The sequence below is a fragment of the Crocodylus siamensis genome, chromosome 1 (assembly GCF_052110815.1).
Source record: "Crocodylus siamensis isolate JL-2025a chromosome 1, ASM5211081v1, whole genome shotgun sequence".
NCBI lineage: Eukaryota > Metazoa > Chordata > Crocodylia > Crocodylidae > Crocodylus > Crocodylus siamensis.
Window position 1 is genome coordinate 274,805,877 of NC_143395.1, and position 22,223 is coordinate 274,828,099.

Below are 22,223 nucleotides of genomic sequence, written 5' to 3' on the forward strand. Positions count from 1 at the left end.
TTACTGTGCAGTAAATTACTGCACAGTAAATTTAAGATGGCATAAATGCATGTGTAGACATGCCCACTATGTACCAACAGTTGGATTATACTGTGATCCTCACATACAACAAATAACCTATATTGCTGGTTTCAGTGTAAAAGTAAATACTATCTTAACTATGGCAACACAGCAGCAATGTTTTGTTATTATGGGATTAAAACCAAAGATCTTCAGCATCAAAAAGACAGATTTTTGTCACCTGGACCAAAAAAATGCTTCCATTAGCTGATAACAGTAGAAGGTGCACTGACAATATGTAATTCCAAACTAATAGAGGGAAACATGACACACTTAATCAGGATTTAGTCACTGGTTATTCTCAGTTGATGCTTAATTGTAGATTTTAGGAAGAGAAACTTGGATTCAATATTTTGATGGTTTTCAATAAATGTAATGTTAGATCACCTGTGAATGACTGCAAAAAGATCTTCAGTGGTACGAGGTTTATTTGGAGACACAAAAACATCTGTTTCAGGCTGAGAATCTTCACTCAATGGCGAAATTACGGAATCATCACTTGGAGAAGATTCTTAAATAGGAAAAAGGAATCACTGATATGAGTCAGATGCCTGCCACACATTACAACAGAACTGCTAATGCAATTTGCAGGCTCAAGTAATAATGGAACTGTCTAGACAATAATATTATACACTTTATAATCTAGTCTAAAATATTCTATGTCATCAACAACCTGGAAGATGGGACACAGTGCACCCTCAGCAAGTTTGCAGCACACACCAAGTCCAGGAGGGCAAGTCTAGGACTCAGAGAGACCTTGAGAAACTGGAGGACTTGACTGAAAGAAATCTCATTTGATTCAACAAGGATAAGTGTAAAGTCCTGCACTTAGGACGAAACAATCCTATGCACCAGGACAGGCTGGGGACCAACTGATTAAGCAGCAGCTCTGCAGAAAAGGACCTGGAAGTTACAGTGGAAAATAAGCTGAATATGAGCCAAAAGTGCGCCCTTGTTGCAAACAAGACTAACAGCATACTGGGCTGCATTAGTAGCAGCATTGCTAGCAGATCGAGGGAAGTGATTATTCCTGTCTATTTAGCACTGGAGTACTGTGTCCAGTTTGGGGCTCCCCCACTGCAGAAAGGATGTGGTCAAATTGGAGAAAGTCCAGTGGAGGGCGACAAAAATAGTTAGGGGCCTGGGGCATGTGACTTACAAGGAGAGGCTGAGGGAACTGGGTTTATTTAGTCTGCAGAAGAGAAGACTGAGGGGGGATTTGATAGTGACCTTCAACTACCTGAAACATGGTTTCAAAGAGGATGGAGCTGGACTGTTTTCAGTCGTGGCAGATGACAGAACAAGGAGCAATGGTCTCATAGGTTAGAGATGAAGAAAACCTTTTTTACTGGGATGGTAGTAAAGCACTGGAACAGGTTACCCAGAGAGGTTGTAGAATCTCCATCCTTGGAGGTTTTTAAGACCCAGCTAGAAAAAAGATGTGGCTGGGATGATATAGCTGGGGGGTGGTTCTGATTTGAGCAGGAGGTTGGACTAGATGACCTCCTGAGGTCCCTTCCAACCCTCATTTTCTATGATTCTGTGATTCTATACATCTGTCAAAATGCTGTATCTTGGTGCAAAGGGCTAGTTAACTTTTCTTTTCTTAACATTAATAAAATCCCAGAAAAATGTAAAATACAAGTTCTCTTAAGAATCTTTACAGCAGAGAGGGTGAGAATCCTCTGCTGTTAAACCAGGGTAGTTTCACTGATTGATATTCATTGAGCTATGCTGATTTGTGGTATCCTGGAGGTACAATCCAATAGTTTTAGAGATTGCTAAATATAAATTTGGATGCCATATATCCCTTTAAAAATAGAAATAATAATTAAAACACTTACCTTTCAATGAAGCATGATCTGCACTCCCCTGCGTCTCTTCTGCCCTGCTGTTACCAGAGGCACTTTTGGTTGCAATACCTGATGCGATATCATTTTCCTGCTCGGAACTATTTTCACTGAGTGAATTTACAGTTGCTGTCTCTGACTCGTAGGTGATATTCCCAGGCACTTTGTTATCATGGTGGCTTAAATCAAACTGGTGCTTAAGCTGATTGCTAAAGTCTGCTTCCCCCGGCTGGGATATGGTTTCATTCACACGCTCAGATACAAACTTTTGTTCAGAGGCTGCTGATAATTCTTGCTGAATCTGCATGTGATCAAGGCTCTCATCCTGTTCCATGCCAGAAGCTGTCTTTGCTTCATAATCACTTGTGAAGACAACTGTGCCTTTTTGAAATTCTTGTGTAGAAGTGTTACAGGTTTTATTTGGTGTGTTTTCTGGTAACAGTTCACTATCTGGGTGCATATGGTCTTTCAAGGACTTAGCTTCTAAACTATCCACGTTTGCTAAGGTTAGTGAGTCTTGATCACAAGTATTCTGTGCCATGAAAGAGGAACTTTTTTCTGAATTCAGATTATCAGGGCCTGGCTCTACTGGAGAAAAGTCAGGGTACGACATTATGGCATCTTCAGTGGAGTACTGACGTGATAATGGTTTTTTACCTACAAATGGTTTCATTTTGACTGGAGAAATGCCAGTCACCATTAATGTGGTTTCTTCTATGAAGACAAGATCGGTGTCACTGTCTTTTTGTTTTGCTTCTTCAGGCTTATTAATTGATCTAAGGTGAACAGATTTTAAAACTGAAGGTGTGATAGCAAGGGCTGGTGGAGGATTAGGATTTAGTGCTTCTCCTACCACGTTCTGTTTATTGTGATTCAAAACATGCAACTGGTGTCTGTGCGCAAATGGTTTATTCAAGACATTATGAAGAGCACTTAGGTCAAGATGAGTAGGAGGTATAATTGGAAGTTCGAGATCTTTGTTTATAGATATACTGCCGTCTTTAGAAGGTGGCTGTTGCAATGAGGACTTCCTTTCTGGTACTTTTGGCTTTCTTTTACCACCCCCTGGGGATAAGGGTCCAGAAAAGAAAGCTGTTGGGAAAGAAGATGTTGGTGTTTCAGACTGACTGGAGTAACCACTAGACGGGGAGGCTAAACCAGCCAGCTTTTCTGGAGAAGCCAGTTTAAACTCATTATCAACAGAGGGGAGGGATGGAGTGGTGGCTCTTGATCCAGACTGTGATGTTTGTGATTCAGAACTCTCTGGGGACTTGATGCACTCTATGACTGTAGTACCCGTAGCAGTGCTTGAATTGGATAAAGACCTATAAGGATCATTAGTTTTCAAGTCATTTAGAAGCCAGAGATCTGCATAGTGAGATTGGTCAGCACCTTCATCTTTAAATGATGGAATATCTGTCGTGTCAAACGGAGTGTCCTTTAATCCACTGTCATTCTGGTTAATCCAGGAGAGTTCCTGTTTGCTTGGCAGATTAGAGTTTTCCACTCTGGAGGGTATGTTTGAAAACTCAAGTGGCAACTTCATTTCCCTGGAAGTGTGAGGCACGTGCTGCCCACCGCTTATCTTTGGTTCGTTCTTCTCAGGAAGATCCACGCTGCTCTCAGATTTCCTCAAAGATGAGCTGCGTTTTGGTGGGGCTGGCTTTGCCTTTGGTTTCTTAAGAGAGATGCTCTGTCTTCCCTGCCTCCTGTGGTTTACACAACCCTGCCAGGCACAATCAGTGATACTGGAAGCAACACCTGCATTCTGGCCACTCTCAGAGCCTGCGGCTGCATAGTTACAAATATAACTTTTATTACCCTTGAGACCACAGTCAAAGTGCATGGAGGTATAATATCCTTCAGTGTCCACAGAAAAGTGAGAGCTAGTGTCTGCCTTGTCAGATGGAGTCTTTTCTAGAAAACTGTCATAAGTGGCCATGCTTGTAAAACTTGGGCATCCCAGGCTGTCAGCCTTCGAGCGTTCAGGGCTGAAATCCTGACGACACGATGCATCATGATGATGATGCAAGTAGTTCCATTCGCTATCGCTCGTGTTGCTGTTATTGGGGTCATCAAGTAAATCTGCTACGGTGGAGGTGAAGGAGCTTGCCCTGTGACCTCTAACCTTATCTACGTGATCACTGAACTGCTCTGTTATAAAGACACTGGAATCTTCATTGGCGTTAGGAGCAGTGTTCAATGACAGCTCTGAGTCACAATGTGAAGAGCCAGTCAGTGGAGGAGAAGCAGCTGGAGGAATGGTTTCAGATGTCTGTGAGGGACATGTTGAGCTACTCCCACTCCAGTTCCCACTGGAGGACTGGTGGTCATCCTTTTGGTCCATGTGGCTGCTGAGAAGGACACCTGCTGTGGAAATAGAGTGAATGGGGCTCCCAAAGGTGTCAGAGTTTGAGGAAATCTCACAGCTACCAGAATCTGCCATCCTGGACAACCTCGACCTCCCTCTCTCATTTATGTTATGCTCTGGGCTGTGGAGATGCTGGGAACAGGTCAAACCTATAGGCTGGTGTTCTTGTGAATCTTGTTTATCGATGGCATCTTTACCCTTTTTTGGGATTCTTTCTTGGCCTGCCAAAAAGCAGTTTGCTTCATACACCAAAGTTTTGGCCTCAGCATCTTGATCAGCTTCACTGGTTCTAGCACCTTCACGAGGAAGACTCCGTGATCGGATGCGGTTGCTCACTGCTGTAGCAAACACTGAATCCCCATTGTCTGTCAGCACCAGGATGTTGCCAGCTGAGTGCGACAGGGAGGCTACAACGCTCTGACCTCTCTGAGCTCGGATTCTTCTCCTGGATGGAGCAGCAATAAGAATTTCTTCAGTCTGGCACCCAGAGTCTCTGGTACCTGATCTCCGGTTGACTGTATTGGAGAAGTCTGGGTTTGTATGCACAATTACATTCCGTTCTCTTGCTACAGGAGACTCATCAGAATCTAGGATATACGTAAAATAATGTGAGATACGCTTTCACATTGCCGACTCAGGATGACCCTTAGAGCAATCTGAGAAACATATCTGCTGTAGTTTGTCTCTTTTTTTTTTGCTGAGTATTAAACCAAATTTAACTTTACTATAAAAAAAAAAGAAGGTAGACCTTATCCTGGAAAAGTGGGAAATTCTTTTGTTCCTGCATAGTGATCTCACTCTGAGCTAGTCTTGCTGGAATTAGATACAAATTCACTTTTGAGTTTGTGACACTGTATTTCAACTAATACTGGCTGTTTGCATGAAATGATACCTCACAGAGAACTTTGTAAACATCTTTTTCAAACAGGTCTATTTGAATTTTATATCATTTATGAATTTCCTTTCTCTTCCTTTTTATTACTGAGGATATTTAAATGACAATAGGTTCTTTGTTTCGTAGGTTCTGGTTGTTTATTCCCTACGAGGAACACGCTTCTGTTTGTGATAGAATTTCACTGGAACCAACTGCAAGATCATGACTGACTTCAGGTACAGATGAACTAAAGCTGAAGACATACAGACTCCGGGCCTACTCCTGATCTCACAAGTTTTAAACTTGGCTGCTATACAAACCTAAGTAAGATCCCAACTAGGCTACCAGATTTCATGCAAATATCTTCAATAGTAAGGAACAAGAGGAAGAAAATCAGAAAAAAAGTATAACAGAAAAAGAATGTTTGGCAAAGTTTTCCGTAAAGCACTTGCAGCTATCTAATGAAGATATCTAACATTCAACTGGTCATACACATAAGTTGCTCTGTGTGCTGTGACTACTCATCCACTTGAAGGGTAACATCTATCACTTCTTTACCTTAAGATCTCTTGCACAAGAAAAAACTTTCACTGAATCTAGTTACTTTTTATGTACATAACTATGGTTATAGAACAAAAATAAACTGAAAAAAAATTAAGTAAACTGATTACATTTAAACAATAAGGGCTGAACATGTATGTATATCACTCGGTAAGGTCTCTGGTACATAGAGGCCATATTGAGTGATATAGCTTTTCTTGCTGTATTAAAGGAAGAAAAAAACAAACAAACAAACATTATTTCCAAGCTTCGCAACCATTAAAGCTTAACAACTTCCTTAGAAAGCTGTTTGGAAGGCAGGCTGCCACTTTGTATCCCTGCAATTTAAGTCAGTTAGAATGCTATCTATCGAAGATTTTTATTTATACTACACCTATTTCTTGTTGCACTCTTCTGGGGATGCCAGAGATGGTTTTCCTCCTTCTCAACTTTCGTCTCCGCTGTAGTACAGATTGTGAATGAACAAGAGAGCAGCGTATACTAGCCTCTCTGTCAAAACCAACTCCTGCAACCCATAAATAGGTCTCATTAGCCTTTAGAAATGGTAAACAAATTTTCATGGCTGGAACACAGAGGAGGTATGTGAGCTTGGATTAAGCCTATGAATAAATATAAGGGAGCCCTTATGCAGCTCTTATGTAAATTATATTATAGTATATCACAGTTTTACTTCTAACTCCAGCCCCATCTCAGCAGCCTGCTTTGCCAAAAGTAACAGAAGGGGAAAAATAAAAAAGGAAAGGGAAAAAAAGTTAAGAATTCTGTACAGCAAGGCATCTGTGTCAGAGCTACTTGCTTGTCTGCCTTGGAGGCAATGATACCAACACTGCTGCAAATAATGATCCATTCAGCTATGGTCTGACTCATTTCAAAACAAATAAACTGGGTCATAAAACTAGTAGTCTGGTGATTCTTAGGAGGCCAAGGCACAAGGAAAAATAGAATTGCCAGGATTTTCAAAAAAAGTTGCCCAAAGTTGGACTCCGAAGTCCATATTCAGGCTTAGAGAACATTCTTCTTAACTATTATCTGTGGGCAAGAATTACATAAATGGGCACCTAAAAACGCAAATTCTGAAACCACAGGTAGACACCTCAATAGCTGGTGTGGACTTATGAAGTGCTCAGTATCCAGCAGCTCTCAGAGAAGTTAACGGTAGTTGCTAAGTAATGAGCATTTTTGAAAACCAGGCTGCATATTTCAGTGCCTTAATCTGGATTTTGTAGCTGCACTTCAGGTACCCATTTATTAGAATAGATAAGAATACTTTGCTTTGCATCTTGTTGCTTCAGGAAAGCTTTCTCTCCTGCTCCACAGCCAATATAAAGTTAATTGGGAGCCAGTCAAACATAAGCACTTAGCTTTTATAGTTCTTTAGCAACTGTAAAGTCATGCTCTCTGAAGTAGGCAAGGTTCATGTTTGAATAAATGTGCCAGGTCCGTAAACAGTGAAGTTAAGGCCACTTGTTATTGTGGTTCATAATAATAAGAAAACAAACAAACAAAGAAAACCAAAACCAAAAAAACCCCCTCCTGATTCAAAAAGCTCTATTTCAATAGTGTATAATTATATCAACCATAATTATACACAGACATACACATACAGATTACATTACATAACAATGTAAAACATTAAAAAGTAACTTTCTTGTAAAAGTTCTTCTTGAAATCTACTACTGTGAGATAGAGGCGTCAGACAGATGTCCTGTAACCACCAATGCCCCTGGAACAAGCAGAGGAAGAACTTTCTTTAATGGTGAACAAAAGAGCTATGCATTCCATTAACTGTAATTCTTAAAAGTCACATATTTATCAGGTTGGAAATTTAAAAAAGTAAAATAAAAACAGATTGTTGTAAACGAAAATCAGAACTATCAACAATCAGAAGTCCCAGCAATTGTACCTTATTTCAACATAATCCTTATGGCAAACGTGCAGGGTTATCTGCTAAAGACAAGTGATCTTGGGCAACTCCCCTTTGATACGTGCAAAATTACTTCCAAAAAGTTTGAATAAGGATGATAAAGACAGACATGCAGAAAATTACATGCTGTACTTGGTCTCTAAAACTGATCAGGAAAAGGTTGGTTCCAATTTAAGACATGTTAGTTCTACCTAAATATTTCTGTTTCTTGAAAAGTTGACATTTGCCCCTGACTTGGAGTTATACTCCGCTCCAAAATGGGTGTGCAACCTGAGTGATATTAGAAAGTAGGTGCAGGCATACCTGAAAGAATATATTCCTTAAAGAGCTATGCTATATTTTGAATTAATATGGTCTTTACTAGTGGACAAACATCACAATTTTACTTTCTTCTAGGGCATAGACATAAGATCTCCCCACATACATTCTATCTGTAGCAATTTTAGAAAAGCCCAATGGAATAAATAATATTTGTGTTATAAAGTTAACTGTAAATTTGCAGCTGTTTTTTGTGATCTCTGTAGCAAAATCTTTAATCATAGAAGTTAACCAAGTTTACATTCTTAAAGGAATAAAAATGTGGTATAAAAATTTGGGGGAAAAGGTCACATAATTTTCCTATTTATCAGAGCACCAAATGATACAAGGAGGTGAGAGACAGAGAAAGCAAGCAAGCAAGCGAGAAAAAAATGGAGCTGATATTTGTAATTTTAGAAAATAAATTATCACTCATATTTCATAGCCTATATACATGCTGCATATTAATATGGAAGTGAATCCTTTAGATAAATTCAGTGACTTAAAATTTAAAAGCCTTATAAATAAAGATGCCAGTACTATACCTTCAACCTAGAGGCATGAAAAGAGAGCTCAAAGCAGTTGTTTACAAGTTATATAACCAATAGTTATATATTCAACACATGCAAATACTGAGTATATTCTCTGCTCTTATTTGCTCCGTTACACATGATAATCATATGATCAATCACTGTGGCTTTCTGTGTTACGTTTCAAGTAAACTCAAAGAGCTGTGCTATGTCTTTATAAATAAAAACAATTAGTGTTATATATAACAAAATTACACATCATACTATAGACACTTATGTTAGATAATAGTTTATAACATGACACCAATACACTGAAGTTACAGCCAAATTAATCCCAGTTGTAACTTCAACGACCGTATTGGATGTACATTAGGAATAAATTTAGTTCATTAAATGTCTTCTAACCTAAATTCTTGAGGGACAGTAGTAGACTCTCAAAGTCTTGTATTCTGAAACAGACTTAAAATAACATGCTTTGACCTAAACACCCTTAAATCAAGCAAAAGGAATAGAAGAGATTTGTACCAGTGACATTGATGGGGATAATGCAAGAGGAAATCACTTGGGCATCTTGTTTCATTTTCTCCTCCGGAGTTGGGAGAGGTAGTGCTTTACTCCAATTGGTTTGCTTATCCAGTGTAGAAGGGATATTATGTATTGGATTTTTCGGCCTCTGCCCTAACATGACATCTGTATCTTCGTCTTCTGGTGGATGGGACTGCAAATGAATACATTCAAAATCAGTGTTCACTGTTAAGTCTTTCAAGGCTAATTTTTAAACAAAGCAGCTTCTACTGAGATCAGAAGTAGGTTGTAGGGAAGCAGTAAGAGTTATAGATATTCAAACAGGTCAACTGTACTTTTTCTCCCAAGTGGATGTGATGTTACGGTAAGAAAAAAAACATACCCTCAGCCTACTGGAAACACTGTAGTGAAGAGTAACTATTTTTGGGGACACATTTCAGCTTCTGAAGACATAGCTCACATTTATTACAATATGTACCCATTATCACAAATTTTAAATCCATCCACACCCATATTTGCATGTCATTATCACATACACATAGAACTGCTAGAAATGTGCATGCAAAAACCTATAAGCACTAGTGTAGTGACAACTTCTGAAAATGAGCCCCAAGAAAGAATTAATTTGACAAGGGGCCCAAAGCTTTCAAAATATCAATCCATGCTTTAGAAAGATACACATTTTGCCTTTATGAATCAACTAGGAATATGAACAGTTCAAAGAGTTTTATTTGTAGGAAAACTCTACAAATAAATATTTGGCTGAAGATGCTGTTGACGGCACTAGTGTCAGAAGAATCCTGACCAATGACTGTCACTTTAAGAAGCATCATTTGGAGAACACACATATTTCAAGACATGTTACTAAGACCACTAGACATAAACATATAGAAAGCCGAATAAGCACAGAGAGAAGTTAATTACATGGAAGAAAAGAAGGTAAGTGCTTTTAAAAAGAAAAGAGAAATACTCTATCTGCAATGTTGAAGTTTCAGTTAACAAGAAAGGAATATGCGATCAACATTTCCTTCTATTCCTGAATTAAAGACATATTTTGAAACCACCTCGCTCTGTGGAAAGAACTTTCTGTTTTGTTTGCAAGTGGGGGAGGGGGAGAAACTCTTATTCTTTGTCCGCCTATCTTTCCCGTCTTCTGTAGTTAATACATTTCTGTGACAAGTCTTTGACTAGTTCAGGAAACCTGTCTGTATCTTCCAGTAAATATTTAGCAATATTTCCTAGCCTGGTTTTCTTTTCAGTGTTAGATTCCCAGCTGGCTGACTATTAAGGCTCTCATTTATGTTTGTTGCTTTCAGTTTATTGCCAGAAATTTAGCTTTATGAGCACATGTAGTTAACGCAAGATATTTTACTTACTTTCTTTGGCACAAAATGTAGCATTTCATGCTTAATATTACACTCTCAAACCAAAATTGTTCCCTTTATGCCACTTCTCTTAATCACATTCTCACAAATCCTGTGGGAGTTGCAGATCTAAAATTTGGCAAACAACAGTTCCAAACTGATTGCAAAAGTGTTTAAGATCATACTTAATAGCTAAATTGCAGGACACTTACTTACCTTGTTAATGTTATCTGCAAAAACACCCATAAACCCAAGAGACTGTATGTTTTCCCCCCTGAGAAAAACATTTTTTTCCATGTAGGGTTTTAGTAAAACATTGCAGTCTTCTTTCTCTCTGGAGCTTTTGTGCCGATCCCCAGCAGACGTGAATAGCTCATATAAACTTGAAGCACAAAAGACTTTGTTTCCTAGGTAACTTCCAAAAAAAAAGTTTTGGTGCATGCAAAAAAAAAAAAAAGCCACACACACACTCACATATACACATGCAGACTGCATTTGTTGCTGATTTATTCAGTGAATAACAATGGACTGCCAGACAAAGAAAGAGTAGTGACCTGACTACAGGCTCTGACTATTTACTGAAGTTGTCCCTTAAACAACAAACATGACAGCTGTCTGTGGAATAAATATATGCTTTTCCTTGGGCATCATTTGGATGATTCCTTAAGATTTTGAAAAATACTCCACATGTTACAAGAAAAGAATATGCAATCACATAGTCCATCTGGCTCCAGGCCTTCAAAACTAGGTAATAGGGGGAAACAGTTTCCAGTCTACTAAACCTGTTAAGCTTACCCGAATTAAAAAGAAAGCAGTTGGCATGCCTTATTGATAGAAGAGTAATATATAAAAACTGTTTTCCTTAACACAAGGCAAAAAAGTGAGCAAAAGAAAAGCAAGCAAGAGAAAGGGTTAGGATTTGAAAGGGAGAAAATGAGTGAGATAGGGCTGTTAGTTTAGGAATGCTTGTTTTTCCAATACCTTTCTACTCCATGGGGTCATGTGGCAACACTCAGTGGGGGAGGGCGAGCGGGTGCTGTTAAACTATAAATATGAATTGTAAAAGGAAAAAAAAGAAAAAAATTAAACACGTACACAAAATGATTCTGGTTAAAACACATCAGTTTTGTCTGGAGAAATGAGTATGAAATGTTAAACAGTAAAATTATAACGTCTATTTCCAACTGAGCAATTTACCTTTTAGAAATTGTTACTTTTTTCCATGGTATCACTTGGTACTTAAGGACCTGACCATTGACACAAAACTTGTGTAGACATTCTTAAATCATGTTAATGCAGATTTATGTTGTCAACTCCTTAGCACTGACACCACGTTAATACAAGGCGCTCATTCAAATTACATGTTAATTATATATCTTCTAGTTAAGTGGAAATTAAAGATTTTTTAATCTTATAGTTAAAAATGCACATAAATAAGGGCAATTCTGCAGATGATATTATTTGGTAGTCGAAGTCTGAATTTCTGATTTCATGATTATAACCAGCTAAGCTGTAATCATTCTGTCACAATAACAAAGGACAGTTGTCTCCTATGCACTTGCATAACGTTTTAAAGGATGTATATAGCTGTCCAGCATATTATTTGATCTCACTGAATCCCAATATTGTTCAGGTTTTTTTCAACTTGGAGATCCTGGTTTGTTTATGATGAATTGTACCAACACTTATAAATGAAAGATGACATCTTTGGAAGTGCTAAATAAAAGGTAAAAAGAGACAGAGAGAGAAAGAAAAAAAGAAAATGTGGCCTTTGTTAATGCTGAAATCCTTTGGTTATGAAGCATTTTTCCATCTGGGTAACAGTGAGCGTCTCATTTTGTAGGCTAGCAAAGAGATCCAATTATGGGCCACATTCCTTCCTGCCAAAACCCGCCTGTTCTGTGAGTCACAAACCACAGTCGGAGAACCCCCGGAGGGTATGCAGATGTACTGAGACATTCAGGTCCTAACTTTCAGTACTGCCTGAGGTCAATTTTTCTTTTAAATAACACTGTTTCTCACAAGTTGCCTGTATCTACATAGTGGTCCTGCCTCCAGTATTACCTTCTTTGTCCAGGACTGCACCTGAATGCAGCTTCCAAGATAGGTGTCCTTATGTATGATGGGAGAAGGGAAGCAAATCAAGTATCAATGACCACTCCCAATTTTCCTAAAAATATTTAGCAAGCCATCTGGATTAAGTCTAAAACAAATTCTCTCAAAATAAGAGCAGGGCTAAAAAATGGGATCCCAAGCAGTGGGAACAGTGTCTAATACTATTGCCCAGTTTTTGCACAGAACCTAACCAAGAAATACATCAACAATTTAGGTCTCCGCTAGCTTTTCCCATGTGAAAGGATGATGCTATCCTCTTATCTCTCCCCACGGCTTCCAGTAATCTCCCCTGAGCAGAATCACAGCAGCCAATCAACTTTTACACTGAAATTCAAGTTTTCTCTGGCAGTTTTTAAAGACTTCCTAAGAGGAGTGTGGATTGTCTGAGACTGGTTTCGCTGATTTGACAGTCTTAAAGTGGAAATTCTCACCATGTTAAGATCAGGGCCACATGGTGCCTGTATGTACACAGGTACACAAACAAGGAGGGACAGCCTAGGGATCTCTTCTTTCTGACTTCATCAGTAGTGTAACCAAAAGGAAGTATCTGAGGCAGTTGACCATTGCTGGCTGGCCATACCCACTGCCACCCACACCTGGAAGCTGTTGCTGTGCCATGCTCTGATGCTGCTCAGGACAGACAACTGCCCTCTTATGCCTCTGAACTTCATGGATCCAGATGAGCGTGCATGTGCATCTTGCAGTATCTCAAAGCCCTTTAAGATGCTGCACGAGGCATGTGTGGAATGAAAAAATGTTCCCCACGCTGCAAATTTGCAGTGCAGGGGTACAATTAGACCCCTTATATCTCATCTTGCTGGGATCCTATGACCCCAGCTGACTTCCTGTACTTCAGGCCAGGGGCTGGACTCAATGATCTTTCGAGGTCCCTTCTAGCCCTGATGTCTATGAAATCTATGAAATCTTATATCTGAGGTCAAAAAAAAACCGCAGGGGAAAAAAACAGGGCAGGGCATGGTCCCGGATTATGCCCTGAGACAACCATGGGGGGGGGGGGGGGCTGGAGGAGGGGGAAGGGCACCATGAGGGGGATCCCCACTGGCCCCGCCTGCTCCCCCAGCCCCCCAGAATGCTGTTCTCCCAGCCCCCCTGATTGCTGCCCCACACAGGCCCAATCCGCCTGCCCCCCAGACCCCCCGATCACTGCCCCACCTGGCCCCATCCCCTGCTTACCCCCAAGCCCCCCCCGATTGCTGCCCCATACAGCCCCATCCCTAACCCACCTGCCCCCTGAACCCCCTCCCGATCACTGCCACACTGGGCCCCATCCCCTGCTTACCCCCAAGACCCCGATCACTGCTCCACCCAGCCCCAGTATCGTGGCAATTAAAAAAAAAAAAAGCCCCTCACTCACCAGCAGTCGCAGTTCCTGTCGGGATCACAGGGGCCTCATGGCAGAGCCCCTCCACGCAGCACAGGGCTCAGGTTACAGGAACAGTGACCCCAGCTGCCCTACAGTGTGCAGAGCCGCGCAGTGCCCTGCCAACCCTGGCCGCACCCGTGCAACGGGGCAGCGGCAGTGTGGGTGCCAGGAGGCTGGGGCTGGTCCGCACTGCCCCATGCTGCACAGGGGAGAGGGAGGGGTTTCTGCCACAAGGCCCCACTGCTCCCAATGGCAGCTGCTACTTCTGGTGGGTGCGGGGATATTTTTCTTTAATTGCCATGATGCTGGGGCTGGGTGGAGCCACCAGCAGGGGGGCTTTTTTTTTTTTTTTTTGATTCCCAGACTTCTGGGACCAAGGGGAGGGGATTTGGGGAGCCCCACTGTCCCCTGTTGGGGAGTGGGGGAGGGGCTCTTCCACATGGCTTCAGAGCCCCCACAGCCCCTACTACTGCCAGTGAGTGCGAGGCTTTTTTTTGTTTGTTTTTTTGGGTTTTTTTAAGTGCCAAGAGGCTGGGGCTTGGGGGGGGGGGCGCAGCCATTGTGGGGGCTGGGGGTGCAGGCAGGTGCTGGGGCTGGGTAAGACAGCCACTGGGGGGTCTGAGGGAGTGAGCAGCGGTAAGGCAGCCATCAGGGGGCTGGGGATAGAAGCGGGCGTTGGGGCTGTAGGAGCCAGCACATGATGGGGCCAGGTGGGGCAGCAATCCAGGGAGCTAGGGGAGCAAGCAAGGGTGGAGCATGTGGCCCCTGTTGGGGGGGGCTGTAACCCCTGTTGGGGGGCTGTAGCGCCTGTGGGGAGCAGTCTGTAAGCTGTGCAGGGGGGCTGCACCCTGTGGTGGGCTGGAAACCCATCCCTCCTGAGCAGCCCCCCCCCCACAATCCACTTACACCTACCCACAACACACCCCATGGCCCCCCACAGCCACCCACATCCCCCACCCCCCTTGCCACCCTACTCCTGCAAACCCCATATTCCCCTAGCATACACCCTACATGTCCAGCTGCCAGACAGGATGAGACCTCCTGGCAGGAGCTGTAGCTGCAAGGATAGCTGTCCCTGCATCTTAGTTAGTGAAGGGGTCACAGGGAGCTCTCACTGCTCTATGGTAAGAAAACCAAAGGCAAACAGCAAAAACATATAGGCATTTAGAATTCATTTTATTATGATGCTAGAGACACTGGTAGGCTTCCAAATTGCTTTAACACTGTAGATATATCAATAGAGCACTGCCCAACTGATCATTGCCTCTCTGTCTCTCACTTTCTGCCTCTCTCTCTCTATATATATAGCAGTCTTTTGTTTTAATTGTGGAGGAACATGGATTTCAAGGTATTTTACAGAGTGACTTTGGGACTTTTTTATCAGGGATTTTTCAGTTTTCAAATAGGGGACACCAGAATTCCTGCTAGGGAGGCAAGTGGCAGGGCCCAGGCAAAGACACCTGCTCAGAGCTGGCACTTTGGACACAGCTGGCTGTGGCTGACCTTCTGGCCAACTGGGGCCAGGAGGACATGCTTTGACAGTTCAAAGCAGGCTACCACACTGGGAGCATCTTTCAGGCAATAGGTGCCCAGATGGCTGGGCAGGGGCACACATGGCAGTAGTGCCACACAAAGGCCAACTCTGCAGTCACAGCCCACTAGCAGCTGGTCCAGAGGGGCAGATGCCTCTACTGGCTATCCAGTCCATATCCAGGTCTGGCAGGTGCACAGCAGGTCACAGCCAGGCAGCAGCAGCCCCCACTGCCAGACTGCTGCAGTGGGTAAAGAGTGCAGGGAACTCTCAGGGCTGCTTCAACAGTCCAGCCTGCACAGGGGGTAGTGTCCCCAGGTACCAATGGGCTGGGCCCCAAAAGCTCCTGAGAGTGAGTAGCCCTGACCTACTTTCCAGGGCAGCTTTTTGTACTGATAGGGCCAGGACAGGGAAGCTTTTTATACTGCTGGGGACCCCAGGCTCTAGCTCCCCCAGCTGCAAATCCAGGAGGAGCCAAGCAGGGTTATTTTGCCTCACACCAAAGTGCATGTCCAGTCACGCGCACTAAGGCAAAAAGCCCCAGTTCAAATTTGCACCACTTCTATTTCAACTGCTGCAAGCACACATGCTTGCATGTGTGGATGTGCCCTATGTGTGAAAACTTGTCTACAAGGAAGGCAAAGTCTACTCCATGTTAGTGCCCAACAGCCGCATGAGCCTCTCCTAAAGGGACAGGCAGTGGGAGAAGGTGGAGGCCACAAAATAGGGCCTCACATTGAAAGAAGTACATGCTACATCCCATAAAAAGGCAGGCAATTTTAATTTTACTGTGCATGGTCCATACATGTAGGGTGGTATTCTTCTTCTCTGGCTTCTACAGGGGGCTAGAATTTCCTCTCTACCAACAGGTTTGATCTGCCAAGGAGTAGAGAGGGATCCCTTACAAAACAAGGAGTGGGGTCATGTAATCATGTACCATGTGGACTAGGTATTACAGTAACAAAATTTACTTATTCTAATAGTAGGTTTCATTACCAACTCCTGTTCTAATACTAACATTCTAAGAAGATAACGATGAAACTTACAAAATGCAGTCCTCTCTGGGACAACCTGAAATGACACGTTTGATAGCAAGCTGGTAGGCTAAATTTTTCAACTATAATAATAAGGCTTTGCTATTCAGTCTAGCTACCAAATACATTGCGTGATGCCTGAATTACTTTCCAAGAATTGCTCATTGTTTTGAAAACCTGCATGCATGATAAAAACATTAAGAAGGAACAGGTTCAGTGCTAAAACTTGGCCATGTGATACCAACAAAGCTTAGAGTCATATTCATATGGCATGAATGCAGAAGGGGTGCAGTGATGCCCCCACTTTTGCACTGGCCCATGCTGCAGGAGCCTCTAGGGACTTTTTCAAAGTCCCCGAAGTATGTAAGAATCCTACCCCTCCCTTCCTCTTCCTACTCAGAGATATGTCACCTCCCCTTCCCCACCTGCCACTGCTGCTTTCCCCATCCTCCCTGGGGCAGGGAAAGCACCACTTCTGTCTACTCTAACCAGGCTGCAAAGGGGCTGGGCTCAGCTGAGAACAGCAACTGGGATATCAGCAGCGATGGCCCGGTGGTGGGTTCCCCCACCATGTCCAATTCCCTGAGAGCAGGATTCAGGGGAGAAGGAACCCTTCTATCCTTTGCCACTGCTGCTGTTGGTGTTCCCAGCTGAGCCCAGCTCCTGCACAGTCTGACGGGAGTGGCAGGAGTGGTTTAAAGCTTCCTTCTGTCTGAGACAACGGGGAAAGCAGCAGTGGTAGGTGGGGAAGGGAGGAAGGAGAGGGGAAGGGACGTGCCTTTGACCGTGGAGAGGAAAGCGGGGATTCTTATGTACTTTGGGGACTTTAAAAAGTCCCCAGAGACTCATGCAGTATGCTTGCAGCAGTGGGTGCAGGAGGCTGGGAGCAAGGGTGCAGCCACTTATGCAGCATGGGTGGCAGCCTCTGCACCCCTCCTCCGCCCCTATCACTCCTTTTACTAAATCTTGGATCTGCCTCTGCATTCAGATGTGCAGACTCTGAAGTGATCATTGTTGAGGAAGGCATTACATGCATGCAGGGTCCAGGAATGGCATAAAAGGTAGGGAGTTCTGGGCTGTAATCTATAATGGAAGTGCTTTGTGCATCCAGTATCTTACTGGCGGAAATGCTGGGATTCTCTCAGCAGGAGGAAACTGAAGTAAAACCCTGAAGGAAAACATTGGTATATCCACGCCAGTAATAGTGAGTAGTTAAAAACAACAGGTGTGAAAAAAGAAATACAATGGCTGATTGAAAGTGTCTTTAAAGACTTAAGTATCACCTTTTCCCATCTAGGGCTTTGGCTTCCCTAAGAAGGAATGTCAGTTCTGAACCCAAGTTAGCTAACTCACATTAAGAAAAGACAGGTTGCAGTGGCATAACTAGAGCTGGGTGAGAGGGGCACTGGCTCCGGGTACCAACTTAGCGGAGTGCCAGAATTGTCCCTGAGGACACGATGATTCTTTGGGGTCCCTTCCAACTCTACAATCCATGAATCTATGAATCCTTGTGGTTTCTGTGACCCAGCAGCAAGAGCAACCCCATGACATTGCTCTCGCAGCTGTACCTGAACACCCTGCTGCTGCTTTAAGAGCAAAAGCCAGGGCAGACAGAGCATGGGGCAGCAGCAGCAGCAGCAGCAGACTTTTGGGTAAGACTCCTGCACTCTACTCCTACCCCACTGCCCTTATTCTCAAAACTGTGATCTTCTGTTCTTCTGCCAACTGCCTAGGGCAGTTTGTAGTTATCACATAACCTAGGAGTAACATAAGACCAACTGAACGATCAAATATTTGTACACCTTTAGCTAGTAGGACGAGTTAAAGACTTTGGGGGAATCCTTATCTTTCCTCCACTCACTAAGTTGTATGCAACCTAAAGGCTGCCTTGTCTTTACTAGGATTTTACCCTGAGTTGGACATATCTAGTCAAGCACAAACCTGTTTTTCCCAATCAAGACACAGCTTAAGTGATGGTTATGATTCAACCAAAGTTAGTAGTGATTGAAAATATTTGCTATTTAATTGCAGGTGAGGGGTGTTATTTCAGTTCCCCTTGGTAATGATTCCATTACAAGAACTCACAGGACAACTCATAAACTAACAAGCAGTCTCAACAGAAAGGCAGGACTGAACTGGGATGAAGTTAAACCATTCATTCAAGTCTGATTCATCCAGAATAAGACTGATGCCTTGAAGCTGGCGGGGCAATCCAGGAAAGCCTTTTGCTATTGCTTTTTGTCTTGAATCTATTCTGTGGCTAAAGGCAGATTTTCAGAGGACACAGTCATCAGATGGTCATTTTTAGCAGGACTAATTTCCCTACCCTTCCCAAAGATTAATTAGATCAGACATTGGCTTTTTCAGAGCTGGGTATTACAAAAAAACTTCAGAGCCCATTTCTTTGAGGTTCTGAGCCCCTTCCTGGTTGATCCTCCAGGAACCTTCTGATCACTGAACATGGGTGACTCCATTTTTAGATGTCCAATGGAAGACTTCTGAGACTCGATTTGAAGTCATTAGGACTGGAGGGTGCTCAGATCCTCTGAAAGATTTCTCCACTGGGCCACCCAAAATCTGAAGCCCATTTAAAAAATAGTCATATAACTGAATTCTCCCTTATAGCTCCACATGTGGCATCTCTCTACTGAACACAAAGAACCAAATGCAGCACAGTATCCTTCCCCAGTTTCCCCCATCTTCCAATTGTTTATTTTGCTTCCTCGATAACATAAAATTAAGAAGTTACAATTTACTATAAAAGTAAACTCACTTTGCTCTGACTGCACCATCTTCCTCTTAACAGTGTAACTGCATCTCTGTAACTTGAGTGGTCAGTATGTGCACTCAAAGCAATGATGCATAATTACCAGTATTTATGGTTACTTGCTTGTATTATGGTAGCACTTATGAATCTGATCCAAATCCACTGAAGTAAACTGGAAAATGCTAAAAGAGGAGACCCACAAAAATATTATAGCTCCTCGGTCTTATTTAGGCACTTTCCTTTGCACTGATTTCACTGGGGAGTTAGATGCTGAGTTACCTTTGTGTGTATCTGGGCTGATAGTCAATCCTAACTTTCTTCTATCATGGCAAGGGGGAAAAAGTAGTAAGAACAAAGTAAGGAAAGAGTAATTTCAAAACTTGGATCCTAAAAACCCTTATACACTTGCTGCTTACCCCAAGAAGTTGCCTGAACTCCATAAAGTTCCCCAGGAGCTTTATGTTCTGTTTCTGGGAATGTCCTTGAATCTTGACAAGGCTGAGCAGCTTGAAACCTGTTTAATGCATAAGCCCAGCAAGGCTCCAGAATCAAAGGGGTTCTCAAGCTACTTCCTCCAAAAAGGAACCTAATACAGTAGTTTTCAAACTGTATTTCATGGAGCCCTGGGGTTCAGCAATAGGTCATCAAGGATTCCACAGAGATTGGGGGTAATGGCGGAGCAGCCTGGGGAGGCAGTGTGCCACTATTGCCAGGCCAGGTCAGCTGGCTCCATGTCAGCCTTTAGGATAGGGGCTGGGGTCCCATGGCAAAAGAAGTGGTATGAAAGGATCCCCTGACATTAGAAAGTTTGAAAACTACTAGCCTAATGGATTGGGATCTGCTCCTAATGCAGTGACAGCTGAAACTTCCTTTCAAACAGGACAGATAGTGGTGCCACTGCCTCTGCCCCTCTTTCATTCAATATCTCATGGTTACTGCACTCAAACAAGATGTGGAAAATACAGTCTCGATTTTCTCCTGCTTGAGGGGATTGAAACCCATGTTTCAAACTCTCTCTGTTAGGAGTATATGCATAATTAATCATGAAATGATTATTAAATACCCTGGGCCATGCTGATCTGTTGAACAAATTTGCATGGAAGCAGTTTTTACAAAGTGCATGGTTTGCGTACATGGCAAACAACACTAGTGACAATCAAGCTGTTAAATATGAAACCAGAATATTTTTAAAAGGCATTTTTCCGCAGTTGACTAGAATGATTACCTAGAACCCATTTAGTCTGATGCATAATTTAACTACGCAGACATTTATTCTACAGACACTGACAAACCTGAGTATAGCCCATCAGCTTCAATAGGATGGATTGTGTAGGTGTAATTATTAATTTGCTTAAATCTTTGTAAGATGAAGCACCCTATAGCAGTAGTATAACTAAGGGGAGAGGGGGAGGAGAGACACCAGCCATGAGCACTGACTGGAGGGGAGGGAAGGGAAACACAGAACCAGAAACGGTCACCACTGCTCTTTCCATCATCATGCTGTTGCCGTGGTGGTGGCCACTGCCCTGCACACTGCCACTGCCCAGGGTGCAGAGCTGCCCCATTACCCTTCTGCTGTATAGTAAAAAGCCGAGTTGTGCATACACTGAAATCTTCCCTGCTCTGCAATCTTCCAAGTTAGGTTTAGTTTGTCCTGTGCAGTATCATATAGTGGGGTAATGCAACACTTAAGCTTAATCAGCACAAGTGACTGTAAGGGACCTCTGCAGGCATATGCTCAACCAGCCTGGCAATTATCAACCAGATCAATTTCCTGGCCAGCAATGGAATTAGAGAGAGGAAATGGAACTTGCCTAAGGGTGGTGGTAAAACACCGCTTCGTTTCTTTTCCTCTCCCTGCACAAAAGTTTGGGGCTCTGTTGCTGTCTGTGGTCTGCAAATTGTAATGGAAGGCTTTGACAAAAAGCAATACCCTTGCTGCACCACACACCTACCAGGCTTCGTTTGAAGGGACAGCATATCAGGGAGTGATGGGACTTGAAAAGTAAGCACTCAAGAAATACAGACTCACTGGCAAAGGGGTTAACAGAGAAATATAAAACCAAGAGCTAATAAAACAGATGTGTTCATATATTCAAAGATGTTTTGTGATCTTTGTAAATGGATGTAGAAAAGTCTTCAAGAGCAGTAAGCTTTGATCCCCAGTATGTTTCCTATGCTTAACTTAGACTTTCCCCCTGAAAATTAGTTTTTAAAAAATAAGTGTCAAATGTCAGCCCACAGGAAATCTTAATGGCTGAGTTACAAACCCCTGCAAAGCGAGGTTTAAGCTGAAAATGCCGACAGAGCTTGAACTGTCATGTGAATAAAGCCACGTATGTATTTTCTAAAAGATTATTTTGACCCCCACTCCCTGCAAGACCTACAGCTAACAAAAAGGTAAACAAAAGGATTATGTATTGCTTAGGACTCCAGACTTCTGTGCTACTGGACCACTCAAAAAGACAGGGCATAGAAGAAATTTGTCCAAGAGTAAATGTCATCTTAAGCTTCCTTGAAGTCCCAGATAAGACCCAAGCGTTATAGAGGAATAAAGTCAGGTATTTCTACCTTAATTAAGCCCAAAGATAATATATATTGAATAATCCATGATGTGTATATATTAAAGAAAAAAATCCAAATATTGGAAATATAAACTTTAGGCGAAGGGTGAACTAGTAGTTGAACCCAGTACTAGAACCAGTAACTCTGAAATATAACTCTGATGTCTCTTTGTAGCTTTGGGTGAATCATTAAATGTTTCTGCTTCAGGTTTTCCACCTACAAAGTGGAAAAGCTACTACTACTTTACTATGTTACAGACAAGAGGTAAGGACCCAATCTTTTACTATTTTACACTGTACAAGTGCTGCCCCAACAATACAATTTTAAGGGAGAGAAACAAGAAGTTTTTTGCCTGGAAAGAGCCCATTCCCAGGGTGGGAGAGCCCATAGCCTAGAGAGGGACAGCAGACAGCAGAGGACCAGGGTGGCTGAAGCCCAGCTAGTGTAGAGTAGTGCCCGAGAGGAGCATGG

The 22,223-nt window shown here is 42.6% G+C and overlaps 1 protein-coding gene across 4 annotated transcripts in view; it reads right to left on the reverse strand.

Annotated features, from left to right (window-relative positions):
- The window catches only part of NHS (NHS actin remodeling regulator), a 359,633-nt gene that overhangs the window by 8,361 nt on the left and 329,049 nt on the right, over window positions 1–22,223 (reverse strand). For 3 of the 4 annotated variants that reach the window (XM_090062941.1, XM_090062947.1, XM_090062955.1), the window contains exons 4-8: window positions 11,338–11,400; window positions 8,993–9,185; window positions 6,090–6,221; window positions 1,905–4,868; window positions 448–571 (exon numbers count right to left, since the gene is read on the reverse strand). In XM_090062941.1, coding sequence (XP_089919067.1) covers window positions 448–571; window positions 1,905–4,868; window positions 6,090–6,221; window positions 8,993–9,185; window positions 11,338–11,400 — 3,476 coding nt within the window. Of the gene's footprint in view, window positions 1–447; window positions 572–1,904; window positions 4,869–6,089; window positions 6,222–8,992; window positions 9,186–10,572; window positions 10,822–11,337; window positions 11,401–22,223 lie in introns of those variants that run through there. The other variant, XM_090062965.1, reaches the window with a different exon arrangement.